At 50.2% G+C, this 19,304-nt stretch overlaps 2 protein-coding genes across 14 annotated transcripts; one reads left to right on the forward strand and one right to left on the reverse strand.

Moving 5' to 3' along the window:
* Positions 1–388: 388 nt before the first annotated feature.
* On the reverse strand, positions 389–10,358 carry shfl (shiftless antiviral inhibitor of ribosomal frameshifting). Of its 2 annotated transcripts, none has more exons than XM_069195744.1 (9): positions 10,125–10,358; positions 8,375–8,510; positions 7,548–7,597; positions 7,136–7,219; positions 6,046–6,090; positions 2,938–3,093; positions 2,044–2,147; positions 1,560–1,708; positions 389–1,201 (listed from the first exon to the last, which is right to left on the reverse strand). In XM_069195744.1, exons 1-9 carry the CDS (start codon positions 10,155–10,157, stop codon positions 975–977), a joined length of 984 nt encoding a protein of 327 aa, XP_069051845.1. In that variant the 5' UTR covers positions 10,158–10,358; the 3' UTR covers positions 389–974. The 2 variants fall into 2 exon arrangements, with proteins under 2 accessions (XP_069051845.1, XP_069051846.1); XM_069195745.1 differs by having other exon boundaries at positions 6,046–6,087; positions 10,125–10,356.
* On the forward strand, positions 8,590–17,609 carry LOC102682308 (retinol dehydrogenase 8). Of its 12 annotated transcripts, none has more exons than XM_015349236.2 (9): positions 8,590–9,589; positions 12,059–12,117; positions 13,109–13,272; positions 13,666–13,787; positions 13,940–14,101; positions 14,541–14,720; positions 15,346–15,439; positions 15,647–15,830; positions 16,118–17,609. In XM_015349236.2, exons 4-9 carry the CDS (start codon positions 13,691–13,693, stop codon positions 16,331–16,333), a joined length of 933 nt encoding a protein of 310 aa, XP_015204722.1. In that variant the 5' UTR covers positions 8,590–9,589; positions 12,059–12,117; positions 13,109–13,272; positions 13,666–13,690; the 3' UTR covers positions 16,334–17,609. The 12 variants fall into 12 exon arrangements, with proteins under 12 accessions (XP_015204722.1, XP_015204730.1, XP_015204724.1 ...); XM_015349238.2 differs by lacking the exon at positions 8,590–9,589 and adding an exon at positions 9,634–9,737; XM_015349240.2 differs by lacking the exon at positions 8,590–9,589 and adding an exon at positions 10,736–11,141 and having other exon boundaries at positions 13,671–13,787.
* The last annotated feature ends 1,695 nt before the right edge of the window (positions 17,610–19,304 follow it).

A 19,304-nucleotide genomic window follows, 5' to 3' on the forward strand; every position in this document is an offset into this window, starting at 1 on the left:
GAGAGAGTTCAGTGCAGTTAAACAGTGAAATCAGGGTGAAGAGAGAGTTCAGTGCAGTTAAACACAGTGAAATCAGTGTGAAGAGAGAGTTCAGTGCAGTAAAACACAGTGAATCAGGGTGAGGACAGTTCAGTGGAGTTTAACACAGTGAATCAGGGTGAAGAGAGAGTTCAGTGGAGTTAAACACAGTGAAATCAGGGTGAAGAGAGTTCAGTGCAGTTAAACACTGACATCAGGGTGAATAGAGTTCAGTGCAGTTCAACACAATGACTTCATGGTGAAGGGAGAGTTCAGTGGAGTTAAACACCTTCCTCCTCCGTTTTCCTGAGCATGGTCAGTGTATTCACTCAGCTCAACTCAGCTGTTAGAAAACTTTGATCGATGCAGATTTGTTTAAATTCTGAGTATTTTTCTTTTAATTTCAAGCATGTTTATTGCAATAAAGACTGTCAGTCTTTACAAAAGGTACAAATCCAACAATGTATTTTCTCTTGTACTTTTGAGTGCCAGGAGGGTCCTGACTCTCCTAGAACAGTTTTCAAGGAAGCTTGAAAAGGACAAGAGCAACACACACTTGCACCACACACTCCTGCTGGACACACAACAACACAGACCTGCACACACACTCCTGCTTGACACCCAACAACACACAGGCGTGCACAGATGTATGAGCTAGGTGTGGAAGTGGAGACAGCCCACAGCAGGGCAGTCACTGTGCAGGAGAGCTCCTCTATAGCAGGGATCATGTCACCACGTCCACCCGCCCCTCCGTACCCAGCTGCAGGCCAGTTCATGCTTTGTGTCTCTGAGCTTTCCTTGCTGCTACCCATACGGGCTCCTGGCTTGCCAATGCTGGGCAGGCAGGAAGGGTCTGCTGTGATCCAGGCTCTTGATTGTGTGTCTGTGTTGGAGAGGCGGAACAGGTTCCTGTAGCCCCACCCCCTCCAAGACCCACAGCAGGCAGACCCCAGCTCCTATTGGGTACTGCTGCCACTGCTGGCCCCGCCCCCCCCCTCTTCCTCCTCCTCGCAGATGTCATCCATGATGAGCTGGTAGAGGTCGTACAGGCTGCCCTGGCTCAGACAGGTGGCCACCGTGGAGCCCGAGCTGGCGTGCAGGGGGCTGGGGTTCACCACCCGTGGCTTGTGATTCCTCGTCCGGCTGCGGGGGTGCACGCACTCCGTCCCGGGAACGTGGGGCTCTGAGAGACACAGAGGGAGACCCCTCAAAATAAAAGGCGCCAGGCTCGGAAATGGAGGGCCATCAGATTCCCTATTGCACAGCTGCGGAAATCCATTGCAGCAGTTCAGCACAAGTCACTCTGGGTGTATTTACTCCATGTCTCTGCCTGTAGGAAAACCTGGAAGGGATCAGACTGCTGTGCAATGGGAATCCCGATGACATTCTGACAGTGCCCTTTAAGTCAAACTTGGGTTGTAAAACACTAACTTTAAAACACCATAAATGCAGGAAACTGAGTAATTGATTACAATTATAATATGAGCATACAGATATACAGTGATACAGAGGACAGGCCCTCCCGCGGGTGCTCTCTTTACCCTGCCGGTTGTAGCAGTCCTCAGCGCAGCAGCTGTGCTGGTTCCTTTGTCTTGGGCCGTTGCTGCGCCGGGGGGGCAGGATCCGGATGGGTAAAATCGGGATGTGGCAGGTGTAGCAGGGGGAGCCTACGTCCATCCTCCCGAAACCTCTGGTGGGACAAAACGAAGTGGGCAGGGGGGAGGGGCCGTAGAGAAACACTTTCTGCCCACGACCAGACACGCCAGAATGCAGCTGCGTGTTTGTGGCACAAGGGGGCGCTAGGAAGAGAGCCCGAGCTCAGCTGGGAGAGAAAAAGCTCAACTCAGGAGTGGTCCACTTCTCACATATACAGTAGAGTGACTAGAGGAGGAAATAAGGACATTACTCTGCTGGGACTAGCCCACACAGTAATTCGAGCTATCACTGTTGCAGAAGTGAAGTGATAAACAATGTATGTAAAAGTGCCCTACACACTGCTTTTAAGCACACGAGGTCTTTCTTTACCTGAAGGTGCGGTTACAGCGGTGGCAGTGAAACTCTGCGAGGCCCCACATTAGATTAGGGGGCACAGGGTCATACTTCGTCCTGCATCCATGACAGCGAGACACCTGGGACACACAGGGGAAACGGGGGGGAATGTTATAATAATAATAATAATAATAATAATTGCTTACACTTATATAGCGCTTTTCTGGACACTCCACTCAAAGCGCTTTACAGGTAATGGGGATCCCCTCCACCACCACCAATGTGCAGCATCCAACTGGATGATGCAATGGCAGCCATAGTGCTCCAGTACACGCACCACACATCAGCTATCAGTGGGGAGGAGAGCACAGTAATGTAGCCAATTCATAGATGGGGATTATTAGGAGGCCATGATTGGTAAGGGCCAATGGGAAATTTGGCCAGGACACCGGGGTTACACCCCTACTCTTTTCGAGAAGCGCCCTGGGATTTTTAATGACCACAGAGTCGGGACCTCGGTTTTACGTCTCATCCGAAGGATGGCGCCTGTTTACAGTATAGTGTCCCTGTCACTATACTGGGGCATTAAGACCCACATGGACCGCAGGGTGAGCGCCCCCTGCTGACACCACTAACACCTCTTCCAGCAGCAACCTTAGTTTTTCCCAGGAGGTCTAGGAAACACACCTGGGATCTGTCTGGGATCCAGGATATGTCTGGCCCTGATCTAATGATCCTACCTGCTTCCGCTGAACCTACCCTGATCTGCTGATCCTGCTTTCTTCTGCTGATCCTACTCTCTTCCGCTGATCCTGCTTTCTTCTGCTGATCCTACTCTGATCTGCTGATCCTACCCTAATCTGCTGATCCTACCCTAATCTGCTGATCCTATTTTCTTCCGCTGATCCTACCCTGATCCAGTGATCCTACCTTCTTCCGCTGTGGCACACGGCGCCACCAGTCCTTGTCGCAGGGCTGGCAGGCGAACTGGCAGGTTTCAGAAGGGAAGAGGTGGCGCTGGGCGTTATTGAACATCTGTACGTTCTTTTCGGTGAGCGGTAGGCAGCGCAGGCGATCAGCGATCTCCTGCCAGCCAGAGACACACAAGCACACCTTCCCCGTGAAGAACGATGCTCTTCCAGTGAGTGATTAATGTGTGCACTAATACTGTTACAATGAGTGATTAATGTGTGCACTAATACTGTTCCAAAGAGTGATTAATGTGTGCACTAATACTGTTCCAAAGAGTGATTAATGTGTGCACTAATACTGTTCCAATGAGTGATTAATGTGTGCACTAATACTGTTACAATGAGTGATTAATGTGTGCACTATTACTGTTCCAAAGAGTGATAAATGTGCACACTAATACTGTTACAATGAGTGATTAATATGCGCACTAATACTGTTCCAATGAGTGATTAATGTGTGCGCTAAAACTGTTCCAATGAGTGATTAATGTGTGCACTAATACTGTTACAATGAGTGATTAATGTGTGCACTAATACTGTTCCAAAGAGTGATAAATGTGTGCACTAATACTGTTCCAATGAGTGATTAATGTGCACACTAATACTGTTCCAATGAGTGATTAATGTGCGCACTAATACTGTTCCAAAGTGATAAATTTGCGCACTAATACTGTTCCAATGATTAATGTGTGCGCTAAAACTGTTCCAATGAGTAATGTGTGCACTAATACTGTTCCAAAGAGTGATAAATGTGCACACTAATACTGTTACAATGAGTGATTAATGTGTGCACTAATACTGTTCCAAAGAGTGATAAATGTGCACACTAATACTGTTACAATGAGTGATTAATGTGTGCACTAATACTGTTCCAAAGAGTGATAAATGTGCACACTAATACTGTTACAATGAGTGATTAATGTGCACACTAATACTGTTCCAATGAGTGATTAATGTGCGCACTAATACTGTTCCAAAGTGATAAATTTGCGCACTAATACTGTTCCAATGATTAATGTGTGCGCTAAAAGTGTTCCAATGAGTAATGTGTGCACTAATACTGTTCCAAAGAGTGATAAATGTGCACACTAATACTGTTCCAATGAGTGATTAATGTGTGCACTAATACTGTTCCAATGAGTGATTAATGTGTGCACTAATAATGTTACAATGAGTGATTAATGTGCACACTAATACTGTTCCAAAGTGATAAATTTGCGCACTAATACTGTTCCAAAGAGTGATTAATGTGTGCACTAATACTGTTCCAATGAGTGATTAATGTGTGCACTAATACTGTTCCAATGAGTGATTAATGTGCACACTAATACTGTTCCAATGAGTGATTAATGTGCGCACTAATACTGTTCCAAAGTGATAAATTTGCGCACTAATACTGTTCCAATGATTAATGTGTGCGCTAAAACTGTTCCAATGAGTAATGTGTGCACTAATACTGTTCCAAAGAGTGATAAATGTGCACACTAATACTGTTACAATGAGTGATTAATGTGTGCACTAATACTGTTCCAAAGAGTGATAAATGTGCACACTAATACTGTTACAATGAGTGATTAATGTGTGCACTAATACTGTTCCAAAGAGTGATAAATGTGCACACTAATACTGTTACAATGAGTGATTAATGTGCACACTAATACTGTTCCAATGAGTGATTAATGTGCGCACTAATACTGTTCCAAAGTGATAAATTTGCGCACTAATACTGTTCCAATGATTAATGTGTGCGCTAAAAGTGTTCCAATGAGTAATGTGTGCACTAATACTGTTCCAAAGAGTGATAAATGTGCACACTAATACTGTTCCAATGAGTGATTAATGTGTGCACTAATACTGTTCCAATGAGTGATTAATGTGTGCACTAATAATGTTACAATGAGTGATTAATGTGCACACTAATACTGTTCCAAAGTGATTAATGTGTGCACTAATACTGTTCCAATGAGTGATTAATGTGTGCACTAATACTGTTCCAATGAGTGATTAATGTGTGCACTAATACTGTTCCAAAGAGTGATTAATGTGTGCACTAATACTGTTCCAAAGAGTGATTAATGTGTGCACTAATACTGTTCCAATGAGTGATTAATGTGTGCACTAATACTGTTACAATGAGTGATTAATGTGCACACTAATACTGTTCCAAAGTGATAAATTTGCGCACTAATACTGTTCCAATGATTAATGTGTGCGCTAAAACTGTTCCAATGAGTAATGTGTGCACTAATACTGTTCCAAAGAGTGATAAATGTGCACACTAATACTGTTACAATGAGTGATTAATGTGTGCACTAATACTGTTCAAATGAGTGATTAATGTGTGCACTAATACTGTTCCAATGAGTGATTAATATGCGCACCAATACTGTTCCAAAGAGTGATAAATGTGCACACTAATACTGTTACAATGAGTGATTAATGTGTGCACTAATACTGTTCCAAAGAGTGATTAATGTGTGCACTAATACTGTTCCAATGAGTGATTAATGTGTGCACTAATACTGTTCCAATGAGTGATTAATGTGTGCACTAATACTGTTCCAAAGAGTGATTAATGTGTGCACTAATACTGTTCCAATGAGTGATTAATGTGTGCACTAATACTGTTCCAATGAGTGATGAATGTATGCACTAATACTGTTCCAATGAGTGATTAATGTGTGCACTAATACTGTTCCAATGAGTGATTAATATGCGCACTAATACTGTTCCAATGAGTGATTAATGTGTGCGCTAAAACTGTTCCAATGAGTAATGTGTGCACTAATACTGTTCCAAAGAGTGATAAATGTGCACACTAATACTGTTCCAATGAGTGATTAATGTGCACACTAATACTGTTCCAATGAGTGATTAATGTGTGTGCTAATACTGTTCCAATGAGTGATTAATGTGTGTGCTAATACTGTTCCAATGACAGGTTAATGTGTGCACTGATACTCTTCCAATAAGTGATGTGTGCGCTAATACTGTTCCAATGAGTGATTAACGTGCACTCGTATCCCAGTCCCTAAACTCTTACAAAAATAGTAAAGCCAGTCCTTACCTTAATATCACCATCGTCGACGGGAGTTCTCTTCTGGGCGATCTGCTGGAGAGAAACAGATTAACCACACGGAGGTCCATTGCCAAGGACCTGTTGCCACATCCTGCACAGCGTCACCTTTCCGGTAATGTAACACAGCTGTGCTGCAGGAACATCAGGACTAGCCCACATACTGTATATCTCCACCACATCAGACTCATGCCAGGAGCACGGTCCTCACAGGTGGAGTATTGCGCAGGTCTTTAATATGCATTGGTTTCAGGCTGAGAGATAATGTCAATTGATACGCCTCCAGACTGCATGAAACGCCTTCCAGATTACACTAAATAAAAGTGTCATAACAGTAACTGCATCCCTGGTATGGCATTTACGAAAGTCTGCAGGATTGTTCTACACTTCAGATTTTATTCCCACTGATTTTCTCCCACATGTTCAGTCTGCTTCCAGGATGGTTGAGGACATGAATCCCTTGTGCTAGAGCTCATTTGTCATGGATCAGTGCGTCTGTTGTTTCACTGAAATCTAGACTGATAGGACTGTATCTGGTCAGTAAAATAGCAGAAAATACCATGCTCCAGCCTAGAGAGAGGTCAGAGGTCACCCCGGCTTCTGCAGCATTAAGTGAGACTGGCCCCTGGACCAGAGGATGGATGGACCTGGAGGATGCTAATCTCTCGCAGGGTTCCCCTCCGGCCACGCTGGTTACTTTTCATACTAATGGGTTGACAGCAGCAAAAGGGGGTACAGTACCTCCCTCTAGGGTGCTGCTATGGGGACTCAAACCCACAGACCACCAGTTACACGTCTGCAGCTCTACCCTTGACTGCCCTTGTAAATAAAGTTCTGGGAAGCCAGATACTCGCTCCATGAAAAGAAGCTGATTCAAGCAGCCAGGGTACACCCCTTCATGTTTTTCTGTCCCTGCTCTCCACCAACACCAGAAGTGTCCCTGCCCTTGTGTGCCACTGCATGATACTGGAACAGGACCAACAACAGCCGCTTTGTTTCTCTAAAGCGAGTAGATAAAGCCTCTTTGTTCATCTCGCGTATTGTGCAACCGCAGCGTGACCCTGCAGGGCCGCCAGCGTACCTGCGGGCCCCTGGGCGGGGCTGGGGCCGGGCCTGGGGCGAGCTCCTGGGACTGCTCTTCTGCCTGGAGCTTCTGAACAACGTTCTGAAACGGGACGGGCGCACACAGGCAGGGGGTAGAAAACAGAGGGACGTGAGAGCGGACACAGGCACGGCCCTCGGGCCAGACTGACGCCGGCCCACAGAGCAGGAGGTCGTCTACAGTGAAACAGTAACCCCCCCCACACACACACACACACACACGTTTCAGCTCTGCTGAACACCAGCATTCCCCTTCTTCCTTCTCTATTTTTTCCGTGTCCTCTCTTGCCCCTTTCCTCCCTCTCTCTACCCCTGTCCTGCCCCTCCATGCTTCTACTCTCCCCCCTCCCTTCCTCCAGGCAGCCCCAGTGCACTCTGGGAAGGAGCTTTACCCTGACCACCGCGTCTCTCTTCAAGCACATCATGTCCTCTTCGTCCAGCCCTGCGCAGAAGGGAGAGACCATGATGAGCTGCCCGTCCACCCGGCTGACCGCACACAGAGGCCCTGGCCAGACCTAGGGGGCCAGCAGACCCGGCGGGCCGGGAGCACCACGCCCACGCCAGCTCCCAGGCCACAGCCCCCTGGATCCAGCTGCACCGCCAGCGGCTCCAGCGACTGCCTGTGCGGACCCGCCACAATCCCTGTGACCTCATCTCTCCTGTCTGCCACCAGGGGGGACCAGTACTCTTGTTTTGAGGGAAAGGAAGGCCAGGAACTAAAAAGCCTGACTTTACAGTGTGCAATTCCACTGCAAAACCAAATCCCTGTGCCTTCCGTCTCAGGGCGGGCGATTCGCTGGCTTTCTCAACCACCCTTGCTGGCGACAGGTCACCAGCACGGCACATTCTCGGATTTTCACGCCGTCTTCCTGTGCGTCTCAGATCTTTTTGCTGCATGTGGGCCTCTCCCAGGGCGGACTCATCATGTGCACCACTGCAGGGGCCGGAGTCACCAAGCTTCGCTACAGCGGGTCACGATTGGGGGCGACCGTGTAGGGCAGGTGGAGTGGGATTCTGGTCCTGGAGGTCTTGCTGGTCACTTGGGGGGAGACGTTCACCTCATCCAGCTAAGCCAAGAAGGACCGGTGACCCTCCAAGACCAGAGCTGTGCGCCCCCTGGTGTAGGGAATGCGAGCTGCTTGTGTTGAAAAACCCAATGTGTCACAGGTAAACCCCCCCCCCCCCCCCGCCACCTCCTTCAGCCACACTGTCACCTAACCTCTGTCCTTCATCAGGATGATATCCATGGCGACCAGCTGGTGGTTGTTACCATAGCGACGCATCAGCACCGTGGCAACCTCGATAGAGACCTTGCCGTAGAACTGCTCTCGCAGGCGCCGGACACTCTTCTCCAGCTTGAGGTGGACAAGGAGGAACACACAGAGTCACTCCGGGGAGTCAGAGAGAGGAGCAGACAGGAGGAGACAGGAGAGAGGTGAGAGGAGGAGCGAGGAGGCAGGAGAGAGAGGCAGAGTGAGATAAGTGAGGAGCGAGGGAAAGAGAGGAGGAAGCTGGGACTGTTACTTCATGAACTCTCCTCTTCCTGCAGTGGAGTCGCTCGCTCTACAGACACTGCGGCGGTGGCGCTCTGTCCCGGGACCCGACTGTGACTCCTGCAGAGACAGACTCCGCTCCTTCCATCCACACACTGACAAGCTTAACAAGTACCTAACGGAGGCGGTGCTCAGCCTGTGGGGACCCGAGTCACGGCAGCCCTGGTCCAGTCCAGGTTTTACCAGCTCCTGCCTGCTGGATGTCCACAGCTGCCTTACTTGGAGGGGAACGGCGCACAAAGACGAGGAGTTACCAATATCAACATCCCCACATCCAATCATACCCTCAGAGCTGGTGAATCCTGAAATGGGTCAAACTGCTGTGCGCCAGGAGTCTGTGTCCGCGCGGACACCACACAGGGACGGTGCCTGTTTCTCAGACGTCCGGGACACTGACCCCCAGGCTAACACCTCCCATTTTGGCAGGGCAGGGCTTCATAAGGACACCTTTGCCAGCACACTTTGAAAACGCAAACGCAAAGGAAAAACCCGGACAACCGTGTCTCAGCTACCGGCCACCTCTCGCCTCTCTCCCCCAGTGCACTCCACACCGCTTGCAACAGCAAAAGAAAAAAAAGCAAAAAATAAAAGGTGGAGGGTCATTTCCTTACCCCCACCCCCCAGGGAGACCTACAGTAGCCATGACTACACTACAGCCGTCCAGGGGTGCCGGTGTTGCCAGGCGACAGACCCGGGCCCTGCCGGGGTGTCCGGCCTGCCTATTCCCTGTGCAGCTCAGCCCGAGGGATACAGTCCTCGTAACAGACAGGCGCCCGGGGTATCTGACGTGCGCCCACAAGCGCGGTGACCCGAACTGGGGTCAGTGCGTGTGCGCCTCTGGAGATGGACTGAGAGGGGCGGTTTAACGATGTGACACTTCGGTATGAAGTTCGGACAAGTGTTTTTTTTCTTTGCGTGTCACCGCTTTTCAGCCTCCTCTAAAACCTAGACGGACCGAGAGACAGGTTTGGAAATAACAGACAGTCGCACAGATCGGTAGACTGACGGTCTTACACCAGATAGAGACAGGTGGGGAGAAGTTTTTTTTTACGTTTAATAAAAAACGGGGGACGGGAACTATACGAGTTCAAAGTGAAGTTACACCGTGGCCTCCCAGCCTTTTTCCGTAAAAACGTGCCTAACAGACACCAATCGTATCCGGTTAGAAAGCCGACGCTGCCGGAGTCAGCCAGGCGCCGATTCCCCCCGAGCAAGCAGGAGGGGTGGCGCTGTGGCAAAACCCGAAGTTTAGTCGCAGAATAAGCCGTTGAACTGCGCTGTGGGTTTAAGTAACCGCGGGAAGCGCCGTCGAGAAGCACTGGTCCGCAAACCACGAAATAATAATAAAAAAACCACAATGCAGCAGAAGAAATCATGAACAGCAAAGCGGAAAAATAATTGTTCCAACTGCCCTACCTCCACCACCTCATCCTGAAGCCTGCGAGCCATGGCTCGGGTTGAAGCCGACTGTGTGTGGCGGACGCGCACGGCCGCACTGCAGCAGCTGCGGACTGGTGTTGCTACGATTAACAGCTGGGCCTGCGTTTGCACTCGCTCGCGTTCCTGCTCCTGCAGAAGCGGCCGCTGCCCTGCAGCCCCGAGCGTCTCCTTCACACCTACTTTCGGTTTCACACTGCTCGCTGGCGCAAGCGCGGCTACCGCCACTAGGCGGCGCCATTTCGCCAGGACCGTGCATGAACTGTCAGCTCGAACCACATACCTCCCTCGTACGAGCGAAGTAAAGACTAAAGCAAAGACTGCTCGGGTCTAACTTTTTTTTTCTTCTGTTTACAGAGGCCATGCGACTCTGGTGCTTTCATCTCAGCAAACAGCGCAATGCTGACTCTGCACACCGCCGTCTTTCTGTTTAAAGAAAGTTTTTAAAAGCCCAGTCGTGGCTGTAGGTAAAACGTGGAGTTGTATCCTACGTAAACATCTCAGGTTCATGTCTTGACCCTGGCATTTGTACTGTGACATTTATTTATAACTGATTTTTTTATAAAATATCGGATCCCTGAGTTCTAATTTAATTACAAAAGTACGTTCAATATTTGAACTTTTACTTGTAGTCATTCTAAACTATGGACCGCAGAATTTTTATTTTAACAAAACGAGCTCCCGATTAATGAAATAATGAAAGCAAACCTGCACAAAGCCGTAAAAAAAGAGAGAAGTCGCAACCGATTAAACTACAATCCCCAGAAAGCACCGCGCCGAGCGACCCACGGCGTTTCCTCCGCCCTCGCTCGGAGCCCCCCTCTCCACCCTCCACCCTCCGGCCAGCCTTGATGTGTTCATACAGTAGCCAGGACCAGTCTGGTGATGCGCTGTCGATGTGGGTACAGACGTGTAAACTTCTGTAGCGCAAAACGGGGAAAGTTTTTGCATAAACGATCAGCGATGGACGGTTTCTGGTGAGCTTGCAGAACGCAGGTTGGAAGTAAAGACTTTGCTGTTCTGGCAAAATTCTTCTTTTACGCGAACTGGCTGTGGCGAGCTCAGTTACAACGGCGCTTACAGTGCAGCAGCATCTCTCTTTTTTGAGTGGGGGTGGGTGAAATTGTGTTTAAGCCCCTGCAGTTTTAGATCTCTGTAAACGGAGGTGTAATTTGTTAAAACCTAGGTAATTTACCTGAATTATGGGTACTGTGCGTGTGTATTACAGTAAATGCGTACCACCGTTTAGTTTAGCAGTCCCAGAGTTTATTCCCTGTTGAAACAATCTGTAATACCGCAATACAAAAATACAGCGTTACCTAGATTAACTCTTGTTATTTTACGCCAGGACTCCAGGTTGTAACGAGGCATCTTGTACAGCTAACAGAATGATCTGTATTTTAAATGATCTGCCAGTGTGATAGACGCTGTAAGGGCAGTACTGTTATTCACTGTTATTTTCGTTGACGCCTATTAGCGGCTTCTAATTTGCTTCAGCAATCAATATGGACGCCAGCTTTACTGCTACTTAACGTCTTTATTGGGATGAGGGAAAAAGGACTGCTTCCAGAGGGATGTGAGAGTTTTTGAAATACGATGTTGAAATAAAGATTTAATAACGCGTTTCACGATCCTGCGTCAAGGAGGAAACTCAATAATATCGAATACTTTGTGATTATGCTGCAACAAGTCCAGAATGTCTTCAGTGTTTTCCCAATCGCAGATAAAGACACGCTGGTGTGCCTGAGTCGTGTGCAAGTTGGTGAAAAGAAGATGCTCATTGTATTTTGCCCTCTTTCCCACCCAAACTGTACCTTAAGCCACACACAGACACACACACACACCTGACCAAGCAGCGTCTGCAGTTCCCTGCAGCTGAACTGTTAAGTGACGACTTTGCGGGTGTCTTCCAGGTAGGGGCAGTCGAACCCCGGCTGAGGAGATCGGCGCTCCGGGTGGTGAGCGATTTCAGGTAATTTCGTTTCCCCCGCCGCGCCAAGCGTGCCTCCTCCCCGGAGCGGCAGCGATCCCTCTGAAGCGCGGGGGGCGCCAGCTCGGCCTTCCCTGCTCCCTCACACTCTCCTGGGTGCCCTGCTGACGCAGCTGACCCCCTGACTCACGTCACTGGGCCAGAGGTCTCCAGGTCGGCCGAGAAGCAGGATCCCAGCCCCTGACATCCAGGGATTGCCCCTGCTTTCCGATGGCTCAAGGTGCCACAAGCCGGCAGCCTGGAGGAGGGGGGGGCCAACCTGTATATTTTCAAATGCGATAGAAATCGGAATCAGTGCTCTGTGACAAGATGTCGCTCCAGGACTGATTGACTGATTGGGCATTAAGTCACTGGGCTGGGGCTGCACAGTGTCCCTCCCCACTCTGTGTGTGCCTCTGCAGCAACACGAGAGCACAGACACTGCTTCGCAGAGGGTACCTGTACTGCACACACGTCGGTGAAACCGTGTTATGAAGCTGAAACGCAGGTCTTGGGTAGTTCTGCAATAGCGACTCTACAGAAACCCATGACAGTGAATTCCTGACACGCGTGCTGCGTGTGCAAAGCCATTTCTGCATCTTCTTACTGCAGCAGCTCCTGCACACAGCTCCCCTGAGCTGCCACTGGTAGGAGGCTGAGAATTCATGGGGCCGATGGGCACCTCCAGGAAGGGGAGAAGGGGGGGTGACTAATGAATGTGAGGCCACTGCAGACAAAGCGCTTCCTTTTCACGGAAGGAATTAAGAGTTGTGTTGCCGGGCCTCAGGGCGGGAGACGAGCCGGTAAGGCCAGCCTTCCCTGAAAGGGTTAAAGACCTTCTGGGTAACCATAGGGATCTCCGTCGCGCCATGCTGCGACGGGACAAAGAGGATTAAAGGCTTAGTGCCAGATCAGGCTGCTCCACTGGTCCGTGTGTGTGTGTGCGCATGTGACAGGGAGGAAACTCAATAGAGCCCTGTGTTTCCCTGGACAGTTCGATTCCCCGTGACCCGGTCACAGGGGGCACGCTGTCCGTCCCGGGCTCTCCAGGAAGAGACTCCTGCTTTTCTGGAGGATGAGGAGGGGCGCTGATAGCCGGTAGCTTCCTTTCCCGGACCAGACCCTGCAGAGGAAGCAGGAACAGGGGTTGCAGTCCCAGTGAGTATGTGACGGTGACAGGCACTGCACACACTGCACGCGTTTTGGACTTTAGCTTGTTAGTTTTCATCAGTGTGATCTGCATACCAAAGGTTTTTTGTACCAGCCTTTATTTTTAGCATTATCCTTGATTGCATTATAAATGTCTCCCTACAGCTGGAGGTACAGTACTCCTGCATAGGCAGTATTTATTAGCTATTGTTGTTGAGTTGCTGGAGATAAATGTGCAGTGATCAAGTGAGTCTAGAAGTAAGAACTGTACCGAGATCATGTGTGCTGTGCTAAAAAAGTCATACCTTTCTTACGGGGCCTGGCCTACTTAACATTGATAAGCACGTGGTTTCCATTTATATCATGACAAAAAAAAAGGGCATGTGTTTTTACCTGTTGTAGCATAGGCATCCAGCAGGGCGGCGCCATGGCATGCAAGACCGTGCTGGTAACAGGCTGCTCCTCGGGGATTGGGCTAGCTGTGGCCGTACGTCTGGCCAAGGATGAGCTGAAGAGGTTCAAAGGTCAGAGGCACCTCAAGTATCATGATCATTATTGTCTGACGGTATAGAAGCTGTATTCCTACACATGGAATAACACACAGTAAAAAAAAAGCTATGGGGGTAAAAGTTGTGTAAGGGAGGCCTTTGCTGATGCATAGTCCCCCGTCTGGCAGTGGTGGCCACCATGAGGGATCTGGACCGCAGAGGCCCGCTGGAGCAGGCGGCAGGGAGCGCCCTGAACCGGACCCTGGAGATCAAGGAGCTGGACGCCTGCAGCGAGGACTCCATCAGGAGCTGTGTGGACAGCATCCCCTCCCGCCAGGTGGACATCCTGGGTGAGACAGACTTACAGGCGCACAGCCTTACGTGGGCCTTGTGCCAGGCAGAAGTTGTTGAGCTCAAAAGCAAGAAATATGCCATCTGCTTTGTCTTAATGTAATTCTTCAGGATCCACAGCTGCAGCAGTGTGCTGGCCTGGAGCAGGGCTCTGGGAACCCCGTCCCCTGCAGCTGTAAACGCTAGCCCCTAACTGGTTTAAACTCTTGTCAGGAATGACGGTTTTCCTACAGTACGTTTCATTCCAGAAGCACAGAGGTGCGTCTCTCACATAAAAAAGCCGAGAAAAAAGTCAGAAGTGACTGGCACACTGTGATGAGTTTGTAGAACCACTTCTTGCCCCGCGGGCCTGCAGAGTGGTGTTGAAACAGGATATACGATCATTTCCTCCTACTGTGCGTGTGCGTGCCGCCCTGGCATCTTGGCGTCTCTCCTCAGTGAACAACGCGGGCGTGGGCATGATCGGCCCGCTGGAGTGCCAGAGCATCGGCGCCATGCAGCGGCTGTTCGACACCAACTTCTTCGGGCTGGCGCGCCTGGTGAGGGAGGTGCTGCCGGACATGAAGAGGCGTCAGGACGGGCACATCGTGGTGATGAGCAGCGTCATGGGCATCCAGGGTGGGCAGCTGGGGGTGGAAAGGGGGGGGCGGGTCCATGCTTCTTTCATATAATTGGTAGGAAATTGACATTTACCTTCTCATGGGTGAAAATATTAGGAATTCGCCCCCTAGTGGACTCGTGGGGAAACACTCAGTGGCCTGCGCCCATTATTTCCACAACAGGGAAGTTGGTCCTCGGGCTAACCTTGATGAGCTTGTAGAGCTTGATGCTGGAGAACCCAGGCAGGCATGACCTGTAGCTTGACTATGGCTGTAACCAGTGTAGCCGGTCTGCTGCCTTGGTGCTTTTCCCACCAGGCTATGCATTGTATGACTGGCATGTGGGCCCATTTGCATACTGTGATGAAATGGATGTGCTTGCCTTGAAACCTGGGGAAACACTAGGGCCATACACAGACGATAAAAGGCCTTTGAGAATGAGAGTATTCAGAGCACAAAAGGGGAAGATCCATTTTCATGTGACTGGTATTCCTTCAGAAGAGGCCTTTTCGGAAGATTCAACATCAGCTGTCTGGGAACTGCCCTGTGACTTCCTGCAGCCCTCCAGGGGCACAGCTAATTTTCTCTCCTCGTCTCTCTTTCTTATCCTCTCATCCGAACCCATCTTCCCCCGGGGGCCCCAGGTCTTCTCTTCAACGACGTTTACTCCGCCTCCAAGTTCGCGGTGGAGGGTTTCTGCGAGAGCCTGGCGGTGCAGGCCCTCAAATTCAACATCAGGTGAGTGCGGGGCCTCTGCTCTCCAACCCCAGAGCTTTCCTGGATTCCAGAGCATTCCACAGATCGCCCACACGGGAATCTAGTTAAGGTTTGCTGGCGTCTGGTCGAGAAGGATAAGGCTCCTCAGCCCGGGGTGGTGGTACCGCCTGTGCTTGGAGTTGGCGTGAGCGAATGGTCCTCCCTCTTCCCCCCCTCTCCCCTTCCCAGGATGAGCCTGATCGAGCCCGGGCCGGTCATCACGGAGTTCGAGAAGAAGGTCTACGAGGAAGCGGACGGCATGGACCTGGCGGGCACCGACGAGGAGACGGCCAGGATATTCCGGCAGGTCTACCTCCCGTACTCGCGGAAGATCTTCGCCGCGCTGGGGCAGACCCCCGAGGAGATCGCAGAGGTAGCGCAGTCGGCTGAGGAGCTGCCCCTAGGTCTCATACAGAGGGAAATACCTTCAGCGCGGCGGGTTTGCACACATGGGCCCACTCTGAAGGCTGGGCAAGTCCTGCCCCATCGTGCCGCAGTCTGAGAGTGGTGCTTGTCCATCTAGGGGCTTTTAACTGACCGCTTGATTGGCTTCTGGGAATAAAAATATTCCTCGTGCGGGTCACTGGCCTGCCCAGTGCGGTTCCAGTCTCCTCGGCCTATAACCCCCGCTTTTGCTTTCCAATTTTTTTCCCATCGCAGCAAACATTCCAGGTGATCACGGCCGACAGCCCCCCCTTCCGGCTGCAGACCAACCGCCTCTACACCCCCCTGACGACGCTGAAGCACGCCGACCCCAGCGGGCGCCTGCCCCTGGACGCCTTCTTCAAGATGGTCTTCAAGCACGACCGCGTCTTCAGCGCCAGCCTGGGCTTCCTCCGGCTCCTGCGCGGGCGTGGCGCCAAGAAAGCCTGTTGAGACAGCGGGATGGGTGGGGGGGGGGATGTTGGGGCGCGGGCATGTCGCCTCACTCTCATCACTCGGGCACGCCCCCTCCCGCCTCCTTCACCACGGGCCCGGATCTGTCCCGCAGCGTCCAGCCGGAATCGCAGGGATAATCGGAGCGAGCCCTGTGTCGGCTGGGCCGGGGCCGGGGCCGGGCCCCCACCACGGCTCCTTCCCTCTGGTCTTCAAAGGCCGCAGTCCTGCTGGGCTGTTCCTAAAGCACCGCCTCCCGCGCCCTCGCCAGCCTCGATGTTTCGGAATGGTGGTTCAATCACGTCGAACAAGAGAAGCGTTAGCGAGAGGAACAGGCCTCTCAGCACGCCTGTCCAGTTTGCTACGCGGTTCTGCGATGGCACCGCGGCCCCGGTCACCCCCGCCTCCAGAGCTGATCTGTGCCATTGGAGGAACACCGGATTCTAACAGGTGTCCAGAAAAGCGTGCCGCGCACCTAAAAGAGGGAGTTCCTTCAGTCTGTCACTGGAACCCATCTGGCCAAACCGCAGGGCCCAGCCTTCACCACCGAGCACCCGTCTCCGCAACTAGAAGCTCGTCGCCGAGGGTGAGCCGAGGGTGGCGTAGTGAGCGGGCCCCTGATGAAACCGCCCCTCTGCTGTCCCTGGTCCGGTTTGCTGCCAGGATCCTGTTTACTAGATCAGGACGTATCAAGAACAGCAGGGGAAAAAAAACAAAACAAAGCTTTTTCCTGCGGGACGTGAAGGTTGAAAAGCTGCTGCCCTGGCCTCAAGCTGCCGTGGTCCGGTCCGGTCCGGTGGACGTCTAGGAACGGGTTCTGGTCCGGTCCGCGTCTGCCGCCGGCTTGGCAGGTCGCCTGGAAGCAGCGATGGTTGGATTTTCCCAAGATTTTCCCCAGAAGCGGGACTACCGAAAACAGAGCTAGATAGCTACTTTTAACTCGCTGGAGTTTTCTTACAGGCTTGCCCAAGTACAAAGTTAGGTCAATCAATAAATTAAAACGTCAGTAGTGCGTGATGACTGACCACAGGTTTACGTTAGAGGTTTAAGTTTATTTTCAGTGGGCCTGGCCATTAAACTGCAGACATTAGACGTTTTAAAATAATTGTGCTTTCTTGACATTGCACAGGATTCTAGGTACTCTTTTGCAGTATAATCCATGACTTCTTGTTAGAACTGTGTTGTATTTTAATACCTCAGGAGTGAAAGTACTATCAGCCTCATTTCAAGGAATGTTTGTAACAATGTGGTGGATTAAAAGAAAGCTGAAACTACAGCACCTTGTATTTGTAATCACCCTCACAACCAATGTTTTTGGACAGTGCCCTCACACCTATTTGGCTTTTTTTAAAATAAAAAATAAAAAGTTTTTAATTAAAAATGAATAAGGTTCCTGCCATCATTAAACATTTGAATAGCTTAGTATTTAAAAAATATATTTTTCATTGCAGTGATTAAAAAGGCAAAATGCTAGTTAAAAAAATCAAAAATCTGTCCTGTGTCAGTGTCCTGGACTCCACAGGGACTAGAAGAGTCCAGAGCCCTGTGACTGGGCTGTGTCAGTGTACTGTAGAATTGTAGGACTGCTCATTATTTTTTTTAATTAGATTTATTTCCACATGTGCACATTAGTTATACACAGCACATCTGAGTAGCTTTATACATCAAGAAAAATATCACAAAAAGTGATCCAAGTTGTAATACTTTAAAGGAATCATACAAAGTACTTTTCTTATACAGGAAGTAGCACTTGGACACCAGTGCTTTGGATGCTGCATAGACCTCCCAACCAGCAATAAAAAAAACAGGATTCTTAAAATCAACAGCACTCAAGAAAGAAAAAACCATTGCACACTGTAAAATGTCCCATCACACATACTATGTGCAGACACACTGAGAAGCATGCTCCCAGACGTACTCTCCGTCCAACTCCGAGACAATTAAAGCTATCGAACCATGAACACTGCAACACCTGCCGCCCCCTGAACCGTGTGCATGAGCCTGAAACTGGGTGACACACCACCCACTTCTGAAAACGGGCTCTTTACATTATTACCCTGGCAATTCATTCACTTTGTCTAAAGAGAAACTAGGGCCACAGAGCAGATCAACAACTCATCGCCTGGTTCACAAATACTAAGGAGGCACAGGAGTGACAGACCAGCTCTGGTCTTCGAGGGCCGCGGCCCGCAGGCTTTGCTCGAAAACAAGGAAAGCCTTCAGGTCTTGCAAACACTTTTGAAAAATTAAGCAAATACTGAGCTCAGTTAGGTAATGAAGGACATGGGTGGAAAGAAAACAATGAAGCCTTCTAGCCCTCCAGGTCTGAAGTCATGCAGTTCCTGAGGTCCAACTCATTTAACAGGCTCAGAGGGGTCCAGCTCCGGGCCTGGAATGCTGGTCTTGCTGTAGGTTTTCATTTCAGCTGGGCTTAACTGGACCAACTTCCCGAGCAACTTCTTCCCAGCTTAACAGTACCTGGCTCCTTACAGAGACATGGAAAACCTGCAGACACACCTGCCCTGCGGGACTAGAGCCGGATCGTCCTGATCCTGATCCACCTCCACACAGAACCACAGTGGTTCTGTGGTGGTTTACATTTCCACGGGCCAAATGAGCTCCAAGCAATCCCACCAGGCTCTAAAAGCATCGGCTTGGATCCAGCTAAGATTCTGAGTACTTCACAGCTCGGTGAATGAAACCCAGAAATTCTAGTCTCCTGAGGACAAGGTTGAAGATCATAGCTGAACGGCCAGAATACAAGCGGCTCGCTGTAGCGTAACAAGCTTTGTTACCTATTTAGGGAATTCCTTGCCTGTAGTCTACCAGTATTGGGTTCTCTCCGAGATGCGCCTCCTGGTCACCCGCTGTCCATCTTCACTGCCCAGTTCAAGAACGGGCCAAGCAGCGAGCCCGTGAAGGAAATCACAGAGTCCATTTCCGACACGGGACTGTTTGTTTCCGCCCACTA

Source organism: Lepisosteus oculatus, chromosome 11, assembly GCF_040954835.1.
Source record: "Lepisosteus oculatus isolate fLepOcu1 chromosome 11, fLepOcu1.hap2, whole genome shotgun sequence".
In the NCBI taxonomy this organism is placed as follows: Eukaryota; Metazoa; Chordata; class Actinopteri; order Semionotiformes; family Lepisosteidae; genus Lepisosteus; species Lepisosteus oculatus.

Coding starts and splice junctions, on each gene's coding strand:
- shfl (XM_069195744.1), bottom strand. CDS start 10,157: ATGGCTCGCAGGCTTCAGGATGAGGTGGTGGAG. Junction 6,091..7,135: donor CCCCGCCCAGGGGCCCGCAG/GTACGCTGGCGG, acceptor GTTTCTCTCCAG/CAGATCGCCCAGAAGAGAAC. Junction 2,148..2,937: donor GTGTGCCACAGCGGAAGAAG/GTAGGATCACTG, acceptor TGTGTGTCCCAG/GTGTCTCGCTGTCATGGATG.
- LOC102682308 (XM_015349236.2), top strand. CDS start 13,691: ATGGCATGCAAGACCGTGCTGGTAACAGGCTGCTCCTCGGGGATTGGG. Junction 14,102..14,540: donor CCGCCAGGTGGACATCCTGG/GTGAGACAGACT, acceptor GTCTCTCCTCAG/TGAACAACGCGGGCGTGGGC. Junction 15,440..15,646: donor GCCCTCAAATTCAACATCAG/GTGAGTGCGGGG, acceptor TCCCCTTCCCAG/GATGAGCCTGATCGAGCCCG.